Genomic DNA, 20,671 nt, shown 5'->3' on the forward strand with positions numbered 1-20,671 from the left:
CTCTGAGTATGACTGGAGAAACCTGGTATTTAGGTTTAAAAAAGAAGCTGAGGTTCCTCAAAAGCTAAACACGGATTACCACATGACCCAGCAATTCCTCTCCGAGGTATACATCCAACAGAATTGAAAATAGGGACTCGAATGGACACTTGTCTACCCATGTTCACAGCAGCCTTATTCATAATAGCTAAGAAGCAGAAACAAACTGAGTGTCCATTTAACATATGAATGGATAAGCAAAATGTGGTCTGTCCATACAGTGGAGCACTGTTCAGTCATGAGAGAGAAACGAAACTCTGATCTACTGTACAGCATGGGTGAGCCTTGAAACCTTTACCTTAAAGTGTAATAAACCAGAAACAAAAGGACCAACATCAGTGATCCCACTGATACAAGGTATCTAGAATGGGCAAATTCAGAAACATAATGTAGATGTGAATTCTGGGGAGGTAGGGGGAGGTGAAATGGGAAGTTCTTGCTTAAAGGTTACAGAGCTTCTGTTTGGGGTGATAAAAGTTTGGGAAACAGAGAGTGATGGTTATACAACAGGGTGAATGTAATTAATGTCCATGAATTTAAAAATAATTAATTTACAGGGACTTCTCTGGTAGTCCAGTGATTAAGAATCTGCCTTACAATGCAGGGGACATGGGTTCCATCTCTTGTTGGGGAACTAAATTCACATGCTGCAATTACTGAGCCTGTGTGCCACAATAAAGACCCATGGCAGAAAAAATTTTAAAAAAATAAAATAAAACATTTTTTAAATTAAGAAGAATGAACCTATAAACAGTTACAAAGGCATATTTTATCTCATATAAATTTTATTACAATTTAAAAAAATCTTTAAAGCTATAGGTTGAAGGAGTATGTCTGTCTACCTTCTGTAATATGGCAAAAAGATAAATGATTTCATGGCCACACATTTCTCCTATCCCCACAAGTCCACTCCTTAGCAGTGCCACTCTGCTGTTCCAGTTCTCCAGAATTCTAGAATGAACAGAAATTACTTTTTTAATTAGGAAAAAAAATTAACTTTACTTTTAAAAAATGGTTTACATCTAAGCTGCTTTGGAAAATGCAGTGATACCCCTGAAAATACCTGGAAGTCACAGGCAGAACCCCTCTCCAGCTCCGGCCCTATAATCCACGAAGGCACGTGGGAGAAGCAGGTTACCTACCCCACCCAGCTGCTGAATGGCCCCTGTCAAAAACTGGAGGTTCTTGCCGGCAGGCAGATCCAAGTAGAAGGACTTTCCAGAAAAGGGCTGCCTCCTGGCATCTGGTGAGCTCTCCTGGCATTTTCCCAGACAACTGGAAACTCCGAGCTGAGCTCCTAGAAAACAGCAGTAAAGGGGAAGACAGTGAAAAGCTTGAGGTAAGAGAGAGCCCTGGGGGTCAAGGAGCCTTCACTGCTGACAGCCCCTGTGTGGTGCCTGGCCAGGCCCTGGGCACCAAGGTGGACACGAGGTTCCTGCCCTTGGGAGGCCCAGGTGCAGAGAAACCCAATCCTCATACATGGATGTTGGGAAGGTAAAATGGTGCAGCCACTTTAGACAACAGTGCAGCTGTTTCTCAAAAGGTTAAGTATAGAGTTAACATAAGCAACTGGATTCTTAGGCATACTCCCAGGAGAAATGAAAACATACATCCAGATAAAGTTCATAGCAGCATTATTCACTGTAGCCCCAAAGTGGAAACAATTCAAACGTGAATAAAACAGTAAGCAAAATGCAGTATATTCATATGATGGAATACTATTTGGCAATAAAAACCAATGAACTATCAGGACTTCCCTGGTGGTCCAGTAATTAAGAGTCTGCCTGCCAATGCAAGGGCCACCAGTTCAATCCCTGGTTGGGGAACTAAGATCCTACATGCCATAGGGATCCAGTGGCAGCCAAATTAATTAATTAATGAAAAAAGTGAAAGTGAAAGTCACTCAGTCGTGCCCGACTCTTTGCAATCCCATGGACTATACAGTCCATGGAACTGTCCAGGCCAGATACTGGAGTGGGTAGCCTTTCCATTCTCCAGTGGATCTTTCCAACCCAAGAAACGAACCAGGGTCTCCTGCATCACAACAAACTGTGGAAAATCCTTAAAGAGATGGGAATACCAGACCACCTGATCTGCCTCCTGAGAAATCTGTATGCAGGTCAAGAAGCAACAGTTAAAACCAGACATGGAACAACCGACTGGTTCCAAATTGGGAAAGGAGTATATCAAGGCTGTATATTGTCACCCTGCTTATTTAACTTATACACAGAGTACATCATGAGAAATGCTGGGCTGGATGAAGCATAAGCTGGAATCAAGAGGGCAGGGAGAAATATCAATAACCTCAGGTATGCAGATGACACCACCCTTATGGCAGAAAACAAAGAAGAACTAAAGAAACTCTTGATGAAAGTGAAAGAAAAAAAAAAAAAGAAAGTGAAAGAGGAGAATGAAAAGCTGGCTTAAAACTCAACATTCAGAAAACTAAGATCATAGAATCTGGTCCCATCACTTCTCGGCAAATAGATGGGGAAACAAAGGCAACAGTCAGACTTTATTTTCTTGGGCTCCAAAATCACTGCAGATGGTAACTGCAGCCATGAAATTAAATGCTTGCTCCTTGGAAGAAACGCTATGACTAACCTGGACAGCATATTAAAAAGCAGAGACATTACCTTGCCAGCAAAAGTCCATCTAGTCAAAGCTATGGTTTTTCCAGTAGTTATATATGGACGCGAGATTTGGACCATAAAGAAAGTTAAGCGCCAAAGAATTGATCCTTTTGAACCTTAAACTGTGGTGTTGGAGAACACTCTTGAGAGTCTCTTGGATTGCAAGGAGATCAAACCAGTCAATCCTGAAAGAAATCAGTCCTGAATATTCATTGGAAGGACTGATGCTAAAGCTGAAGCTCCAATACTTTGGCCACCTGATGTGAAGAACTGACTCATTGGAAAAGACCCTGATGCTGGGAAAGATTGAAGGCGGGAGGAGAGGGGGACAACAGAGGATGAGATGGTTGGATGGCATCATTGACTTGACGGACATGAGTTTGAGCAAGCTCCAGGAGTGGGTGATGGACAGGGAAGCCTGGTGTGTAGCAGTCCATGGGGTCGAAAAGAGTCGGACATGACTGAGCGACTGAACTGAATGAAAAAAAAATCTCTTCCCAAAATGGTTCCTGGTCTAATGAAGTCAGAGGTCGACTCAAAGGAGAGAGTAAATAAGAATACGAGCCTGACAAAACTAAGAGGACAGACACTGACTGCGGTGGCTTCTCTTGTTGTGGAACACGGGCTCTAGGGCATGTGGACTTCAATAGTTGTGGTACATGCGCTCAACAGTTGCAGTTCCTGGGCTCCAGAGCACAGGCTCAATATTTGTGCAGCACGGACTTAGCTGCTCTGAGGCCTGTGAGATCTTCCCAGATCAGGGATCACACTTGTGTCTCCTGCATTGGCAGGTGGATTCTTTACCACTGAGCCACCAGGGAAGCCCCGGGACCTGATATTTTAAAAAATTTTCTAAAACTCTTTGATTCTATAAATTCCTGCAACTCTTCTATCTACCATCCAGTCAGGCTTTTAATTGGACCTCTTTAGTTAAACCCTGCTTGCCCTGATGAGATACTATTTTTCTTTTTCTGAGTTACAAATTACTTATTATCTGTCCTTGTAGTATTTTCAGCTTCACATTCTTGTTTACTCACTCCTTTGGGTCTCCATTAGACAGAAAACTACTTGGGAAAGAGATTTTTTTTTTTAAATTTGGTTGCACTGGGTCTTAGTTTCATCAGGTGGGATCTTTAGCTGTGGCATGTGGGATCTAGTTCCCCGACCACTGACTGAACCCAGGCCCCCTGCATTGGAAGCTTGGAGTATTAGCCACGGCACCACCAAGGAGTCCCTGGGAAGAGATGTTTGACTTACATGTGATTACCATTCCCATAATGCTTAAACTAGATCCTGCTTTCCCATCCTCAGCTAGCACCTGACCTTCAAGCATTCACCCTCTGGTCCTGTAAACCTCCCCTTTCCTAAAAGTCCTAGGTATATAGAGACCGAAAACTGGAAAGTCAGCTTGGCATTTAACAGAAAGGGCCTTTGTTCTGAGTCCTGCCTCCATTTCTTACTAGCTGTGCAACCCTGAAGTCACAGTAATCTCACTTAGGATGTCTCAGTCTCTATTTCCTCATTTCTGAAATAGTGGTAATAATAAACACCCACTCTCATGGGCAGTCGATATGGGATAAGTAAAATATCATAAATGGTGTCAGGTAATGGTATTTAGGAGCTATTCAAATACTTAATAAGCACTCAGGATGGAGACTGGCCAGAAACATCTGATCCAGCCATACCAGGAATACCAGCTGGATGTCAGGCCAGGGCATTATTCTAACTGTAGCCATTTTGGGTCCCTCCCCAAGGCCATCTTCTCCAGAAGGTGAGCCATGAAGGGTCGTAGCTCCCCAACCAGGGACTGAACTGGTAACCCCTGCATTGGGAGGTGAAGTCTAAACCACTGAACCGCCAGGGAAGGTCCTCTTTTTCCTTTGATTGAGCAGTCTAACTGACATACAACATTATATTAGTTCCAGGGGATACAACATAATGATTCAATATTTGTATAGAGGGCTTTCTCAGAGTAAGCCCTTTTGACATTCACACAGGCCTACAACTTTCTCCACAGGACCTAATCCTAGGGAAATCTCTGAAGAAAGAAGGAATTAGATGAGATGAACGGCAGAGTCAGACACTGGCGTGCGGGTGCGGGCGGCGCTGAGCTGGGTGAACAGCACACCTAGAGCGGAAGAGTGCCGGGACTCGCAGGAGGGTGAGACTGGAGAATAGCTTCTAGTTGTGCTCAGCGGGTCCCTGCCTGCCTGTAGCCAGTGCAGGTAAGCAGTCCAGCACCAACCAGAGACAGTAGGGTAATATCAGGGCAGTGGTGGAGTGTGAGTGTGAGTGAGTGTGTGTGTGTGTGTGTGTGTGAGAAGCAGTTAACAAAAGGTCAGGGTCAAGGGGAGTTGTGAAGTCAAGGAGGTCAGTGAGCTGGTTGGCACAAATGAACTTTCCTCCCTTCTCACTATTCATTTGGTGAATTAGGAAATTACAACTCAAGGAAAACAGCAGCTCTTGCAAATAAGTATTTGCAAGACATGCAAACACATGTATTGGGGGGGGTGGTGGTGACTGAGCCCACATTGGAACCAGGGGCTCCCCACCTTAGGGTGGTTTTCCTCCTCTAACCAAACCCCAACCCCTGAACTCAAAGGAGGAGCATAACATAGAACCTAAGCTTTTACATCTTCCTTCCAGGAGCACATTATCAATTAGAGTGGCTAGCAGTCTCGAGGGAACATTAGCTTCTAAGAAAGTATGAGGCAACCGAAGAAAGCAAGTACTATAAAAGAAGCTTTCTCTGGCATAGGTTGTCCTTCTGTCATAAGTAATGGACCAGACAGAAGGAAGAGTTTTAAAGCATAATAAATATCTCAAGAAGGCAAGGAGCATACCAGAAACATAAAAGAAGAGCAGCAGGTAAATAAAATAATTAATTGAAGATAAGGGATATAAAAAAACACAATAGTTAAAAAAACACCTCAAATAATAAAAAAAAATTCAGTTTAAAAATAAGCAACAGATAGACATTTCTCCAAAGGTATACAAATGACCAATAAGCACATGAAAAGATACACAAGGTCATTAGCCTTGTTAGGAAAATGTAAATTGAAACCACAAAGAGATACCACTTGAAACCCACTGTCCATATGCTGAGTCCCTCAGTCGTGTCCATCTCTTTGCGACTCCATGGACTTTAGCCTGCCAGGTTCCTCTGTCCATGGGGATTCTCCAGACAGGAATATTGGAGTGGGTTGCCATGCCTTCCTCCAGGGGATCTTCCCAACCTAGGGATCCCACCCAGGTCTCTTGCATTGCAGGCAGATTCTTTACCATCTGAGCCACGAGGCAAGCCCAATAAGAGAACTGCTTAGCAGGCCCCAGCGAGATATGAACTCCCGACACCTGGTTTATAAGACCAGTGCTCTAAACTCTGAACTATGGGATCTTATGCCAAACCCACTAGGATGGCTTTAACAAAAAAAGACAGATAATAACAAGTGTTGGTGAGGACCCACAGAACTGGAACCCTCATACTTTGTTGGTGGGAATGTAAATGGTGTAGCCAATGGGGAAAGTCTGCCAGTTCCTCAAAAAGTTAAACAGAGACTTGCCATAGGACCCAGCAATTATACTTCTAGGTATACATTCAAAGAAAAAAATGATAACCCGGAAACAAATATTTACAACAGTATTATTCATAATAGCCAGGAAACAGAAAACTCTTCTGTCCATCAACTAATGAATGGATAAAATGTGGTAATCCACACAAAGAAACTAAAGAACATGAGCCTCCAGGTTGAAAGTTTCCACCAGGTGCTAGCTCCATGAATGAAAGAAGTCCCATGGCACGCTATTCATGAAATTTCAGGACGCTGCAGACAAAGAGAGGAGTTTGGCTTCATTTCAGGTAATACTGGAGAGCAGGTTACCTAAAAGCCCTCCTAACACAAGTATCTAAAAATACCAGCTGAAATAGAAATACCAATCCTATCTAACTGCTAAGTCCACAAAATTAGTAAGAAGACAACAAAAGTGCCCCAAATGATGAGAAAGTTGAAAACCACAGTGGTGAAAGTGAATGCTGACTGCCCTGAGGGAGTCTGTGGACTTAAAAGCAAACAGCTTGGGACTGAAGAGCCACAAGAGCCCTAGAGATGAGGTCTTATGCAAGCCTCAAGTGGGGAGTGAGGATTGGGAACTCCTGCATGAATCTAGGAGAAAAGGGAAGCCAGAAAAGAATCCATCCACTAGAAAAGACAAAAAAGGAATACTGCCTACCTTAGCCTGGGCTCCACATGAAAGGAAAATCTTCACTGAAAATCCAAAGTACAAGCCTCCCAAGAGACTGGAGTTCAAATTCATACTAGTCATGTGGATTAAGAACCCACTATCCCCATCACCCAACAGAGATTAACATTAAAAAGTAATCCCTGCTAGGGTTTCCCTGGTGACTCAGTGGTAAAGAATCCACCTGCCAATGCGGGAGACATGGGTTCGACCCCTGATCCAGGAAGATCCCATATGCCTTGGAGCAGCTGAGCCCGAGACACAATTATGGAGCCTGTGCTCTAGAGGCCGCATGCCCTAGAGACCGTGCTCTGCAACAGGAGAGGCCACTGCAATGAGAAGCTTGTGCACGGCAACTAGAGTGACCCTCCTGGACGCAACTAGAAAGAGCCTGAGTAGAAAAGAAGACCCAGTGCAGTCAAAAATATATAAATAAGAATTTTTAAAAAACAGAGCAATGTGCACAATCACTTGCAGATGAATGGTCGATGTTCAGTTGCTAAGTTGTGTCTGACTCTGCAGCCCCATAAACTGCAGCATGCGAGGCTCCTCTGTCCTCCACTATCTCATGGAGTTTACTCAATTTATGTCCATTGAGTCAGTGATGCTATCTAACTGTCTCATCTCTGCCACCCCCTTCTCCTTTTGCCTTCAATCTTTCCTAGCATCAGGGTCTTTTCCAATGAGTCAGCTCTTTGCATCAAGTAGCCAAAATATTGGAGCTTCAGCTTCACTTATCAGTCCTTCCAATGAATATTCAGGGTTAATTTCCTTTAGGATTGCCTGGTTTGATCTCCTTGCAGTCCAAGAGATTATCAAGAGTCTTCTCTAGCACCACAGTTTGAAGGCATCAATTCTTTGGTGCTCAGCATTTTTTACAGTTCAACGCTCAAATCTTTACATGACTACTGGAAAAACCATAGCTTTGACTATGCAGACCTTTGTTGGCAAAGTAATGCCTCTGCTTTTTAATATGCTCTCTAGGTTTGTCATAGCTTTTCTTCCAAGGAGCAAGTATCTTTTAATTTCATGGCTGTAGTCACCGTCCATAGTGATTTTGGAGCCCAAGAAAATAAAATTTGTCATTGTTTCCACTTTTTCTCCTTCTATTTGGCATGAAGTAAGGGACCAGATGCCATGATCTTAGTATTTTGAATGCTGAGTTTTAAGCCATCTTTTTCACTCTCCTCTTTCACCATCATCAAGAGATTCTTTAGTCTTCTTCATTTTCTGCCATTAGAGGGTTGTCATCTGCATATCTGAGGTTGATATTTCTCCTGGCAATCTTGATTCCAGCTTGTGATTCATCCAGTCTGGCATTTTGCACGCTGTTCTCTGTATATACAGCCTTGTCATATTCCTTTCCCAATTTGGAACCAGTCAGTTGTTCCATGTCTGGTTCTAACTGTTGCTTCTTGACCTGCATGTTTTCAATTCTTGTATTTTCATTTTTATCAAAACTAAAACCCTCTGAAATTAACACAGTTATGTTATTGTGAATGTTAAGAACAAATACAAAGAGAATAATCTAAAATCTTCTACAGGGAAAAGCAGGTCATACACTAAGGAACAAGAATCAGATTGACATCAATTCTCAACAACATCTACTTTTTAGCAAGAAGAGACCACTGCCACTTTTCAATGTGTTGAACAGAAAAAAACTGACTCAAGAACTTTAATACAAGAGTGAAATAAAGATGTTCTCAGGCATACAAGCCTCAAAAAGTTTATCACATAAAGCCCCCTTTTGAAAATATGCTTGGAGGAAGTTCATCAGCAAAAAGAGAACTAGAGCCAGAAGAAAGCAACACCACATGGGAAGGGAGAGTAAATAATTTAGTGAAATATATCACCATTTAAAAGGCAACAATGAAATGGCATATCTGTAAAAATCCAGAACTCAAACTAGACGATACTAAGAGGGCAGAAGGGAGCATTGAGAGAAGTGACTAGTGCTAAAATACTTATCTAATTGGGTGGGGCTCTTTAAGTTTATCAATAAATTTAAGAATTTTATGGTAAAACTAACCATGAATATAGGTTTAATAAGTTACTCCATCCTGACTCCCCATCTGTTCATAATATCAGAGGGAAAACTCTTGTTTGACCTTTATCATGACATCCCTCAACACAAACAACCCCCTCCCAACACACACACACACAGACACACACACACAGACACACACACACACAAACTAGAAAACCCCAAGAGAGCTAACATTTCTCGGCCTTTTCTTCCCAAAAGACTCTGTGGCAGGAGTACCAACTGTGACCTCGAAACCCTCATTTTGGCCCTGTTACCTACCTGGGTCCGGAGCCCATAGCTTACTCTCATCCATTGAACTCTCCAGTTGAAGGCGATCGTTGCCTGAAAAAAGACAAAACATCAGGTGAACCACCTCCACTAATCTTCGACCTTCCATCATCCCCTCCTCCAACCTCCCAAATCCTGCACACAATTTCCATCGAGGCTCCCGGGAACCCCAAGACTCAACTCCATCCCAACCCACACCCCCTCTCAACTCTCGCGCCTCCTTCCAGGTTCTTGTTCCCCCAGATCCTCCGCGCCTTTAGACCTATGTCTCCTCAATTCCTACGACCCCTCCCCGGTCCCTCTACCCTCCCCAGCTCCCGTAACCTATCTGCTTCCCAATTCCTGTGCCCACTTTCCAAACCCGAACCCCTCTCCAACTCCTTTGACCCGTTCCACCTTCCTTCTTATCCCCTCTTCCGCTTTTCGGCATCCGTACCCTTTCCCGGATCCCTCCTCCAATTCTCTGCTCTTTCCCGGCCTGCGTACTCCTTCAAGGCCACCGTATCCCAATCGCGGGCTCCATGGGCTCTTTCAGGCTCCCGTGCACCGACTGCTTCTCTGCAACTACAGCATATTCTCTAGGCGCCCTCGACCGCGGGTTCGGTTTAAATTTCCTGTTTGCCCCGCCCCTAAAATTACGTAAGAGCTGTGAGACTGCCATACGGAGGCCCTCGGAGGACAATATTAGCTAGGCCAACCTCTCTCTTCCCCTTCAATTTTCACTCTGCTCTTTCTGTCTCTTCATCTGTCCACTTTTCATAGGCTTGAGATCTTTTGGGGTTTAATAGCCAGCGAGCTGGGGACTAGCAGTAGCGTCTTAGTGATTCTTCACATTGTGCTAGTTTGAAATTCCTAGGGGTTCAATAATAACAAAATAAACCTAACGCTTATAGATAGAGCGTTTACAGTTTACATAAAGATTTCACATACATAGAATTTCATCTTCACATCTTTTCTCTCCCCTTATTTTCCACTTATCCACCCACCCAAAAAACAAAAAAAAAAATCAAAAGTGGTGGCTCCATTCCTCACTTGCATGTTTTCTCCAGTTCTCCTGATTAGAGCTTGATTCTCACCTCTCCATCAAAACCGTACTTACCCAGCCAACTGTGACTTCCATTTTCCCCTAGCTGACTTCTAGAACATTGAAACAGACTACTTCCTCCTTCTTTAAACACTTTCTTCCTTTTGCTTCCATTTCTACCCATTTTCACCTTACCTCAATGGGCTCCTTCTCCATCTCGTTTGCTGGATCCGATGCCACTTCCACTTATAAATGTTGGTGTGCACCAAGGCTTTAGCTTTTAGCCCTCTTCTCTTCCCTATTAACACTGTCTCCCAAGGAGATCTCTTCCAACTCCATAACTTTACAATTCAGCTCTGTGTTAAAGCCTGAGTTCTGACTTCTCCCCAGATCTCCAGACATAGGGCCAAGTATCTACTGGATATTTCCATTTAGGTGAAGACCATGCACTTCAGGCTTAACAAGTTCAACATTTGTTCCACTGCCCCCGCCCCCAAAAAAACCTCCTCACCTATCCTTATCCCAACTCGTTATCCACTCAGTTCAAACCTATGTTGTAAAAAAAAAAAAAATTAAAAAAAAACTTTTAAGTTAGCTTTCAGAACTTTCCTTTACCCCCACCCTGCTCCCAAAACAAATTCTACCAATTCCAAAGTACCTCTTAAATCAGACCCAGCCACTAATTTCTTGCCCAAAGTACTGCAGTTAATTCCTAACATATTTCTATGCTTAAATAGCTTCCTACCTCTTCCCAATATAATCCATTTTCCATGAGCAACCAGCATTGTTCATTAAACCCATGGTAGAAGTGTATGTACCACAAACACCTTGTCTCCCTTCCAGTGGGGCCTCTCCCTGCAGAAGATTTGAGTTCCTGGGGAACCCAAGCTTGGGCATGTTACTTGCTTTGGCTGATGAAAAAAAAAGAAAACAAGTGACACATCACTTCTAAGAATAAGTTTAAAAGCCAGGCTGGTTTATCAAGTTCTCTTTTCCCTTATCTAGCAATGTCCAGTCAGAGAGTACCCTGTCAACATGGGTTCCTTGGTGAAGAAGACTTGCAACAGAACCGTGGGCAAGCCATAACTGACATGTAGCATGAGTGATAGTTGCTCAGTCGTGTCCGACTCTTTGCGACCCCATGAACTGTAGCCTGTCAGACTCCTCTGTCCATGGAATTCTCCAGGCAAGAGTACTGGAGTGGGTTGCCATTTCCTTCTCCACGTAGCATGAGCAAGAAATAAACCTTTGTTGTTGTAAGCTACTGATATTTGGGCATCATTTATTACCTGGGGCTTCCCAGGTGATTCAGTGGTAAAGCATCTGCCTGCCAATGCAGTAGACATTGCAGTAGACATGCAGGGTTTGATCCCTGGGTCGGGAAGATCCCCTGCAGGAGATGGCAATCTACTCCAGCTATTTCTTGCCTGAGAAATCCCATGGAAGAGCCTGGTGGGTTACAGCTCACGGGGTCGCAAAGAGTCAGACACAACTTAGTGACTAAACAACAACAACCAGAATCTAGCTCAAGTTTCTCAAAGTGTGGTTCAGCCCTTTCAGAAGGTTCCATGAGGTCGAAACTCTTTTTACAATGATGCTAACATCATTATACATTTTTGCTCTCATTGTGTCATGAATGTTCAATAGAGTATGCAAAAGCAAAAATGAGAATCTAGCACTTTTTCATTATAGCAGATATTTAAAACATTTGCAGAAATGTAAAATAATGCCACTCTTTTAATTCCATCAAAAATGCATCACTGGGACTTCCCTGGTGGTGCACTGGATAAGAATTCACCTGCCAAGGCAGAGGACGTGGGTTTGATCCCTGATCCGGGAAGAGCCCATGTGCCTCAGAGCAACTAAGTCCTTGCACCACAACTACTGTGCCTGAGCACCGCAACTGCTGAAACCGTGTGCCTAAAGCCTGTGCTCCACAAGAGGAGCCGCCTCAGTGAGCAGCCCGTGCACTGAAACTAGAGAGTAGCCGCCGCTCTCCGCAACTAGAGAAGACTAACATGCAACGACAAAGATCCAGCACAGCCAAAAATAAATTCAAAAATATCGTAGTGTGTACCTGTCAAAAAAAATTTTTTTTAAAGTGCTTAAGAAAATGCATTATTTATCTTAACACACAGTGGGCTTATTTTTAAATGAATAAGTGCATTTTAAACTTGTTTTACTTTCTAATATGGTAAACATCAAATATGATTTTATAAGTATATACAGAAATACATAAAATATATTTATTAGTACAAATTTAAAGATACCCACATGGTGGTAGTTGGTCTCAAAGATGGCCTGCAATGACTATCCTTGACTACTGATAGTCATTGTTTAGTCACTAAATTTTGTCTGATTCTTTTGCCACCCCATGGAATGTAGCCCACCAGGCTCCTCTGTCCATGGGATCTCCTAGGCAAGAATACTTGAGTGGGTTGCCATTTCCTTCTCCAGGGGATCTTCCTGACCCAGGGATCCAACTCAAGTCTCCTGCAAGTCTCCTGCATTGGCAGGTGGATTCTTGACCACTGAACCACCAGGGAAGCCCCCCGCTAGTCATACTCACATCCAGTGAGGCTATATACCAATAGAGTATTTTTTAAAATATTTATTTATTTATGTTCGACTGTGCTGGGTCTTCACTGTTGCACACACTTTCTCAAGTTGCAGTGAGTAGGGGCTACTCACTAGTTCCGATGTGCAGGCTTCTCACTGTGGAGGTTTGTTTTATAAAGCACAAGCTCAGAGCACAGGCTCAGTGGTTGTGGCATTCAGGCCTAGTTGCCCTGCAGCAAGTGGAATCTTTCCAGACCAGGGATTGAGCCCATCTACCCTACATTGGCAGATGGATTCTTAACCACTGGACCACTGGGGAGCCCCTGTACCAATGGAGTATTGGGGAAATAATAATGTGTGACTCTGGAGGCAAGGTCATTAAAGACATCTCAATATCTTCATTGCTCTTTCTTGGATGCCTGCTGTGGGGGAAGCCAGCTGCCGTAACATGAGGGCACTCAAGTGTGCCTGTGGAGAGGCTCCTCGTGGAGAGGAACCGAGGCTTCCAGCCAACAGCTGGTCCTGACCTCCCCGTCTGTGACCGAGCCATCTGGCAGGTAGATCCTTCAGTCTCAGCCTAGCTTTCAGATGACTGCAACCTCACAAGAGACCCCAAGTCATAAAAATTCCAGCCAAGCTGCTCCTAAGTTGCAGGCCCACAGAAACTGAGAAAATAAATGATTAATGTTGTTTTAAGTCCCTAAATTTTGAGGTGATTTGTTACACAGCAATAGATTAACAAATGTACACATAAACAAAAAAGCTGTTTGGGATTCTCCATTTTAAACAATGTAAAAGGGAGGGAATTCCCTGGCTGTCCAGTAGTTAGAATTCCGGCCTGCCGCTGCCCAGGGCCCGGGTTCAGATCTCAAAAGCTGTGCAGCCAAAAAACAAAAACGAAAAGGGCCTAAAACCAGAACTTAACCTTATCTTCACTGACAAAATCAGATCAAATTCCTTTTTAAAAAATTCCCAGTGGCCAGCGGCTTTCCCAGTTTGCTCCTCAGACCAAACTTCTCTGAGTCTTGAACAAACCTAGCTCATTCCTGCCTTAGGACCTTTGCATTAATGGTTCCATTTCCCAGATCTTCTCTGTCCTTTTAGGCATCAGATCAAATCTCATTTTTTTCAGATAGGACTTCTGAGACTGCCCAACCTAAAGGTAGTTTACTTGTTTGTGGTCTATATTTCCCCCCTAGAAGGTTAAGTTTATAGAACAAGGACCTTTTCTGTTTTACTCACTGCTATATCCCCAAAGTAAGAATGTAGTAGATTCTTTTTTTTTTTTTAACTTATTTATCTGGCTGTGCTGGGTTTTAATTACAGCACACAAGATCTTCAGGGTCTTTATCTGTGGCATGTGGGAGCTAGTTCCCTGACCAGGGATCGAACTCTGGCCTGCTGCATTGGGAGCATGGGGTCTTAGCCAGTAGATGAACAAGGAAGTCCCAAGATGTAGTACATTCTTAATGAATGTTGTTAAATGAGTGAAAAAAAATTAATCTCTCTGATCTTCATTTTTTTTTTCATTTGTAAAGTGAAGATAATAATTACCAGGCAGTGAGGTTTTAAAGATTAAAGATGTGTTTAGCAAAGTCTGTGAACAGAAAAAGGTAGCTTTTACTGTGTGTGTAAGTCACTCAGTTGTGTCCGATTCCTTGTGACCCCATGGACTATAGCCTGCCAGGCTCCTCTGTCCATGGAATTCTCCAGGCAAGAATACTGGAGTGGGTTGCCATTCCCTTCTCCAGAGGATGTTCCCCACCCAGGAATTGAACCTGGGTCTCCTGTATTGCAAGCAGACTCTTTACCATCAGAGCCACTAGGAAAGAATATTTACAACTTGGCAGAAAATATTTTGAGATAGTAATTCAAATTGTTCTTTCTGGTTGTTTTTGATTCCTGAGGGGAAGTGCTTAGAAGAAAAATCAGCTCATACCATAGAGCAAGGATTGATTTTTCAATATCTAAAAAACTTGTACAGATAGATCCAGAAAAGATCAACCACCCAATTGAAAAATGGGTATGGGAACAATCACAGTAAAGGAAATACAAAGGGCATTCAAATATGCTCAACCTCACTTAAAATAAGATAAATGCAAATGACATCTATATCAAAATACCATTTTTCACTTAACAGACTGGTGAAGATCAATTTCTCAAGAGAGTGCCAAATTGCCTTACATAGGGTTTGTACCAGACTCCTGTGTAAGGCAATTTGGCAAGCTGTAGGAAAATTATAAATGCAGGTATCTTTCCACCCAGCAGTCCTGTGTCTAGGAGTTCTTCTACAGATACACTCATACATACAGGATATGACTTCTGTAATAGAGGTATTTACTGAAGCATTACCATATCTAGAAGCTATATGATGTTTATTAGACAAATATCTATAAAATAATGACACAGAAAAGGGATGCACATATATCTATTTATTTAATGCTACAAATACATATGGAATGCATACTATAACATTCAAAGTGCTTTAAAAATAGTAATTAATCTTCATAACAATCCTCTGAGGTAGGTAGTAACTAAACCCATTTCATATTGAGGTTAAAAATTGGCTTGAGGTCACATAACTAAAAGGTGTTAGTGCTGGAATTTGAACCCTAGCAACCTGACTTCAGAATCCATGTTCTTCATGTTGTTTTCTGCTGCTTCTCAATGTAGGGTAAATGGAAATCTGATACAGTGATATTAAAATCTGACAGAATAGATTTTGAGAGATAAAGGATTATTAGGAATACAGATGTCATTTTTGATGATAAACAGTTTACCAGGGACTAAATAACCTAATCCTTATATGACTCTAACAACATCAAAATATGCCAGAAAGGGAAGGGAAAACTATAAAATCTACAATATACAAGGAAATTTTAAGATACTTTTCTCCTAAAAATAGATGATAGATGAAACAAAAATAAAATAAGACTAGTAACATATAAAAGATTCAATGAGGAGAATTCCCTGGTGGTCCAGTGGTAAACACTTCATCTTCCAATGCAGGGTTTGATCCCTGGTTGAGGAACTAAGATCCCATGCACCATCCAGGAGGACAAAAAAAAAATAATAAATTAAAAAATAAATAAAAGATTCAATGATATAACTAACAAATTTTAATATATAAATATTAGAAAATATTCTCAAGTACATGGAACGTTAAAAAAATTGACTTGAACTATGCCACTACAGTATCAACCAATGCCAAAATACCAGTGTCATACAGAACACATCCTATGACCACAAAACGAAGTTAGAAATCAATAACAAAAAGTTAAGTTTTTTTAAAGAGTAAAACAAAACACATTACTCTGGAATTTTAAAAACCACATTTCTAAATAATTCATGATAGAAAGATAAAACAATGGAAATTGCAGTAAATTTAGAACCTCACCAATGAAAAACTATAGATCAAAAGCTGTTAAATTCCGTTTTAAAAGCTGTAAAATTCAGCTAAAGAAAGTAGAGATAAAGTATGACCTTAAATGTGGATGCTATATTAGAAAATCAGAGTGAAAATGAATTAGCTAAGTGTTCACCTTGAGAGGTCAGAAAATGAAAAGTAAGCCCAAAGATTATGGATAGTCAGAAATAATAAAAGATAGGAATTAATGAAATTAAGAAAAATTAATAAGATCAATGAAAAAATTAAGAAAAAAGGAAAGAAAAAGTAGATTCCTACAAATGAGCATGACAAAGACAAATAATCTAATAGAAAAACCCACAAGGGATATAAACAGGCAATTTAAAGACGAGGTAATTTTGGACCTCCCTGGCAGTCCGGTGGTTAAGACTCCAAGCTCCCAACGCACGGGACACAGGTTTGATCCCTGGTCATTAAGATCTCGGATTCTACCTGGTGCAGCCAACAAACAAACAGATAAACAAAAGAAACAAAAAAAAAAATGAGGAAATTTTAATGGCTGATAAATATATAAAAAGTGCTCAGACTCAATTGTAATTAAATGCAAATTAAGCCTAAGCTAGTAATGCAAATTAAACAATTAGAAGCTCTTTCACACCCTTTTCACTGGCAAAATTTAAACTATATTAAAAGCAAGTTTTAGTAAAAACATGAAGGCAAGGGAATGTAAACTGGGACAAGCACTTGGGAGAGCAATATGGTGGTAGCCAGCAAGGCTCATGCCCTTCAACCCAGCAATTCTGTTTCTTGATATATCCTGGTCTCTGAAAGGGGTGTGCACCCCTCAGACACAAGATATTCACAGAGGTGCCAAAAGAAAGCATTAGTATTTACATATTTATTTACTTTTGGCTGTGCTGGGTCTCGGTTGCTATGCACAGGCTTCTCACTGCAGTGGCCTCTCTCGTTGCAGAGCACAGGCTCTAGTTCGGCTTCAGGAGTTTCAGTAGTTTCGGCTCTTGGGCCCTGGAGCATGGACTCAGTAGTTGTGGCTCTCAGGCTTTAGCTGCCTGTGATATCTGGACTTCCTGGCTGGCTCAGTGGTAAGGAATCTGCCTGCAAAGGAGGAGATGCAGGTTCGAGCCCTGGGTTGGGAAGATCCCCTGAAGAAGGAAATGGCTACCCATTCCAGTATTCTTGCCTGGGAAGTCCCATGGACCGTCCATGGGGTCACAAGAGTCAGAGGATACAACCTAGCCACTAAACAACAAAAATGTGGAATCTACCTGGACCAGGGATCGAAGCTGTGTCCCCTGCATTGGTAGGCGGAGTCTTATCCACTGTATCACCGGGGAAATCCTGAATATATTTTTTTATTTAAGAGAAAAACAAGTAAGCTTAATAATCTTTAGTAAGCAGGCTAACGCTGGTGTCCTCCCGTGCTCTTGTCAGAGATTCCGGCTTACAGTAAAGCAACTGAGCTATCTGGGTAAAGGGTAAGGGAGCTTCCTACCTAGACAGGTTGTCTGTGTCTTCTCTGCAGAGTTCGGTGTGAGTCGGTTTTACAATATTCTCCACAATTTACACATCCCCAGATAAATTTCCAGATTATGCTATCTGGATTTTCCTAACTCCCAGAAGTGAATAAGAGGCTTAATAAGATTTGTCCAAAGAAGCAAAGTTAAGATTACAAATAGTCCGAATGACACACACAAGTGAACACTCCAGGTACAAACTTTCAGGTTCAGTGAGGAGTCAGCTGGCCAATGGTTGAGAAAAATCACTGAAGTTCAAGAGGAACTCTTGCCAGTAATGAATCCTTTGCCCTATTCAAGTGTACACTTGAATGTAGTTCAGATGGTAAATTTTATGCTATGAGCATTTACAATCAAAAATTTTAAATAGTAATAAGGTAGGAAAGGAATGAAGCATATTCAGCCACATTATTTTCACTAAGTATTTTGGTACTACAAACAAATAAATATTTATAACATATTATTTCTCTTTTAAATCAACCTTTTGTTATTTATTTTTTGGCTGTGCCGTATGGCATGTAGGATCTTGGTTCCCTGACCAGAGATCTAACCTGGGCTGCCTGCATTGGAAGCGTGGAGTCTTCATCACTGGACTGCCAGGGAAGTCCTTAACCACCCTTTCTAAGTTTCCCTTTTATATATCTTATGATGGACATACTAATTTTGTATAGTGGTTTACACTATTATGTAATTCATAAATATATATTCATATGCTAGGTATGCAAAGCAAAAATATTTTTACTGCTAAAAGTATGTAGCAAAAATGTTTGATGCTCATTGGCCCAGAGAAATTTTTTCACAGGTAGGCAAGGAATTACATATAAGAATGGGACTTGAAGCACTGTTTGAAGAACTGGGAAATAATCTAAATGCCCATCAGCAGACGAATGAATCAGCTGGGCTATATTCAAGCAATGGAATATTACACAGTGGTTTAAATGAATGGATAAGAGCTACAGGTATCAATACAGGAAAATATTTTCAAGATCTTAAATGGAAAAAGCATACTGCAGAAAGAAATGTCCAACATGTAAAACAATGTGATATATTGTTTATGGATACATACCCGTGGATACACACATATTACATATGCATATGCAGTAATACGTACTATGTTTAAAAACATTCAAGAGGAAGACAAATGCCAAGTTCAGGAACAGAAGTTACCTCTGGGTAGGGAAGGAAGCAAAGGAGATTTAAAAGAAAAGATGCAAGGTAAATTAATGTAAGAAATAACATTATTTTTTATATTACTTTATTTTTTTAAAATTTTCAGCCACATTGGGCAGCATGTGGGTTTGTAGTCCCCTGACCAGGCATAAAATCTGTGTCCCATGCATTGGGAGCATGGAGTCTTAACCACTGAACCACCAGGGAAATCCCAATAGCTCATACTTTTAGAACAAGTCTCCCTGAGTTCTCCTCAGTGACAACCATCTTCACATTCCCTTGTGTAACTTTCCAGATATTTTATGCACATGCCAGGTCACATATGTGTATGTATTTCTCCCCATCCTTCCTCTTTTTAAACACAAATGGTAGCAAACAATACATATTATTCTGTGCCTCACGTTTTTTCTTTAACAATGTATCCTAAAGTTTGTTGTCAGTACATCAAGAGCTTCCTCCACCTTTATGGCTGCACAATCCCTGTTTCTGTGGCTTGAGTCAGTCTTCTGTAGACAGAATGTAAACTATTTCTGTTCTTTCACTACAATAAGCGTCACTGCAACCCATATCCTATTATAAATGTCATTCTGCACAGATGCATATATTATAATCAATTCCCAGAAGGAGAAATGTTGGATCTTTTCAGACTGCCCTCCAGCAAAACTCTACCAGTTTATCTGCTGCAGCAACATTTCCTAGTGCCTATATCACCCAGTCATAGACCAATGCTGTGTATTATCAGACTTTGAGAAGAAAACATGGTATCTCACTACAGGTTTAATTTGCGTATTTTATTTATTTTTTAAAGAATTTTTATTTGGCTGCACCAGGTCTTAGTTCCAGTATGTGGGATCTTCAATCTTCATTGTGGTGTAAGAGTTCTTTAGTTGCAGCATGTGGGATCTAGTTCCCTGACCAGGGATCAAACCTGGACCCTCTGCATTGGGAGCACGGAGTCTTAACCACTGGACCACCAGGGAAGTCCCTCCAGTATTCTTGAGTGGAGAATCCCAGGGACAGGGGAGCCTGGTGGGCTGCCCTCTATAGGGTCGCACAGAGTCGGACACGACTGAAGCGACTTAGCAACAGCTGCAGCAATGCCTCAAAAGTTCTTAGATAACGCTTGAAAATGGGTAAAGAAGGCTCTTCGAAGATATTTCTATGTGAGTGTTGACTGGGTGAATGAAAGAAACGACTGGAGGTTGCCAGTTCATTTATTGAGCACCCACTATGTGTCCGGTACTGCGTTAAGCAAGCATGCTAGGTGCAGAGAAGCAACCGCAGCACTTTGGAGAGGCCTTAATTTAACACAGATTGCTGGGAATCAGGGAAGGTTTCTGCAGCTTGAGTTTGGATGGGGCGGGGGGGGTGGGGGGGACGGGGGGAATTTGGAAAGGCCCAGGTGGCAGTTGATAGCCATAGTGCATATTCCACAGAGCCGGCGGTTTCCTCCTTGAAAGCTGTGTGGGAGCGGGAGGCTTAGCTTTCTACGATTGGCGAGAAAGGGCGGCTTGGTGAGGCCTGTCAAAGCGCTGGAATCGAAGCTGAGTTCCAGTCCTGTTTAGTTAGTAGCCGCGTGACTTTGGCCAAGTCACTGAACTTCCCCAACTGTAAAAAAGAGTCTGTTAAGAATACTCACCTGCCAGGATTCCAGAGAGACCGCATGATCGTGCATAAGCCAGGATGCGCTCTATTTAGAAGGTACAAAACGCACCAGCAGGTTACTACGGGTCAACTGGGCTCCAAGCCCGGCGTGCCGTGGGCGTGGATTTCCTTTCTGAGCATGCGCAG

The 20,671-nt window shown here is 42.0% G+C and overlaps 1 protein-coding gene, 1 long non-coding RNA gene and 1 other non-coding gene across 4 annotated transcripts in view; all 3 read right to left on the reverse strand.

The window, feature by feature from the left end:
• The window catches only part of DBF4B (DBF4 zinc finger B), a 28,132-nt gene extending 18,007 nt beyond the window's left edge, over positions 1-10,125 (reverse strand). Inside the window, exons 1-3 of one of the 2 annotated variants that reach the window (XM_043466677.1) lie at positions 9,662-10,125; positions 9,217-9,279; positions 1,182-1,336 (exon numbers count right to left, since the gene is read on the reverse strand). In XM_043466677.1, coding sequence (XP_043322612.1) covers positions 1,182-1,336; positions 9,217-9,250 — 189 coding nt within the window. In that variant the 5' untranslated portion in view covers positions 9,251-9,279; positions 9,662-10,125. Of the gene's footprint in view, positions 1-881; positions 991-1,181; positions 1,337-9,216; positions 9,280-9,661 lie in introns of those variants that run through there. The other variant, XM_043466687.1, reaches the window with a different exon arrangement.
• Positions 10,126-15,225: 5,100 nt separating this feature from the next.
• On the reverse strand, positions 15,226-20,639 carry LOC122440449. The gene is made up of 2 exons (XR_006269106.1): positions 20,520-20,639; positions 15,226-17,291 (listed from the first exon to the last, which is right to left on the reverse strand). It is a non-coding gene; the product is annotated as an uncharacterized LOC122440449 (long non-coding RNA).
• TRNAG-CCC lies at positions 19,788-19,860 on the reverse strand. The gene has a single exon. It is a non-coding gene; the product is annotated as a tRNA-Gly (tRNA).
• Positions 20,640-20,671: the final 32 nt, after the last annotated feature.

Source organism: Cervus canadensis, chromosome 1 (assembly GCF_019320065.1).
Source record: "Cervus canadensis isolate Bull #8, Minnesota chromosome 1, ASM1932006v1, whole genome shotgun sequence".
NCBI lineage: Eukaryota > Metazoa > Chordata > Mammalia > Artiodactyla > Cervidae > Cervus > Cervus canadensis.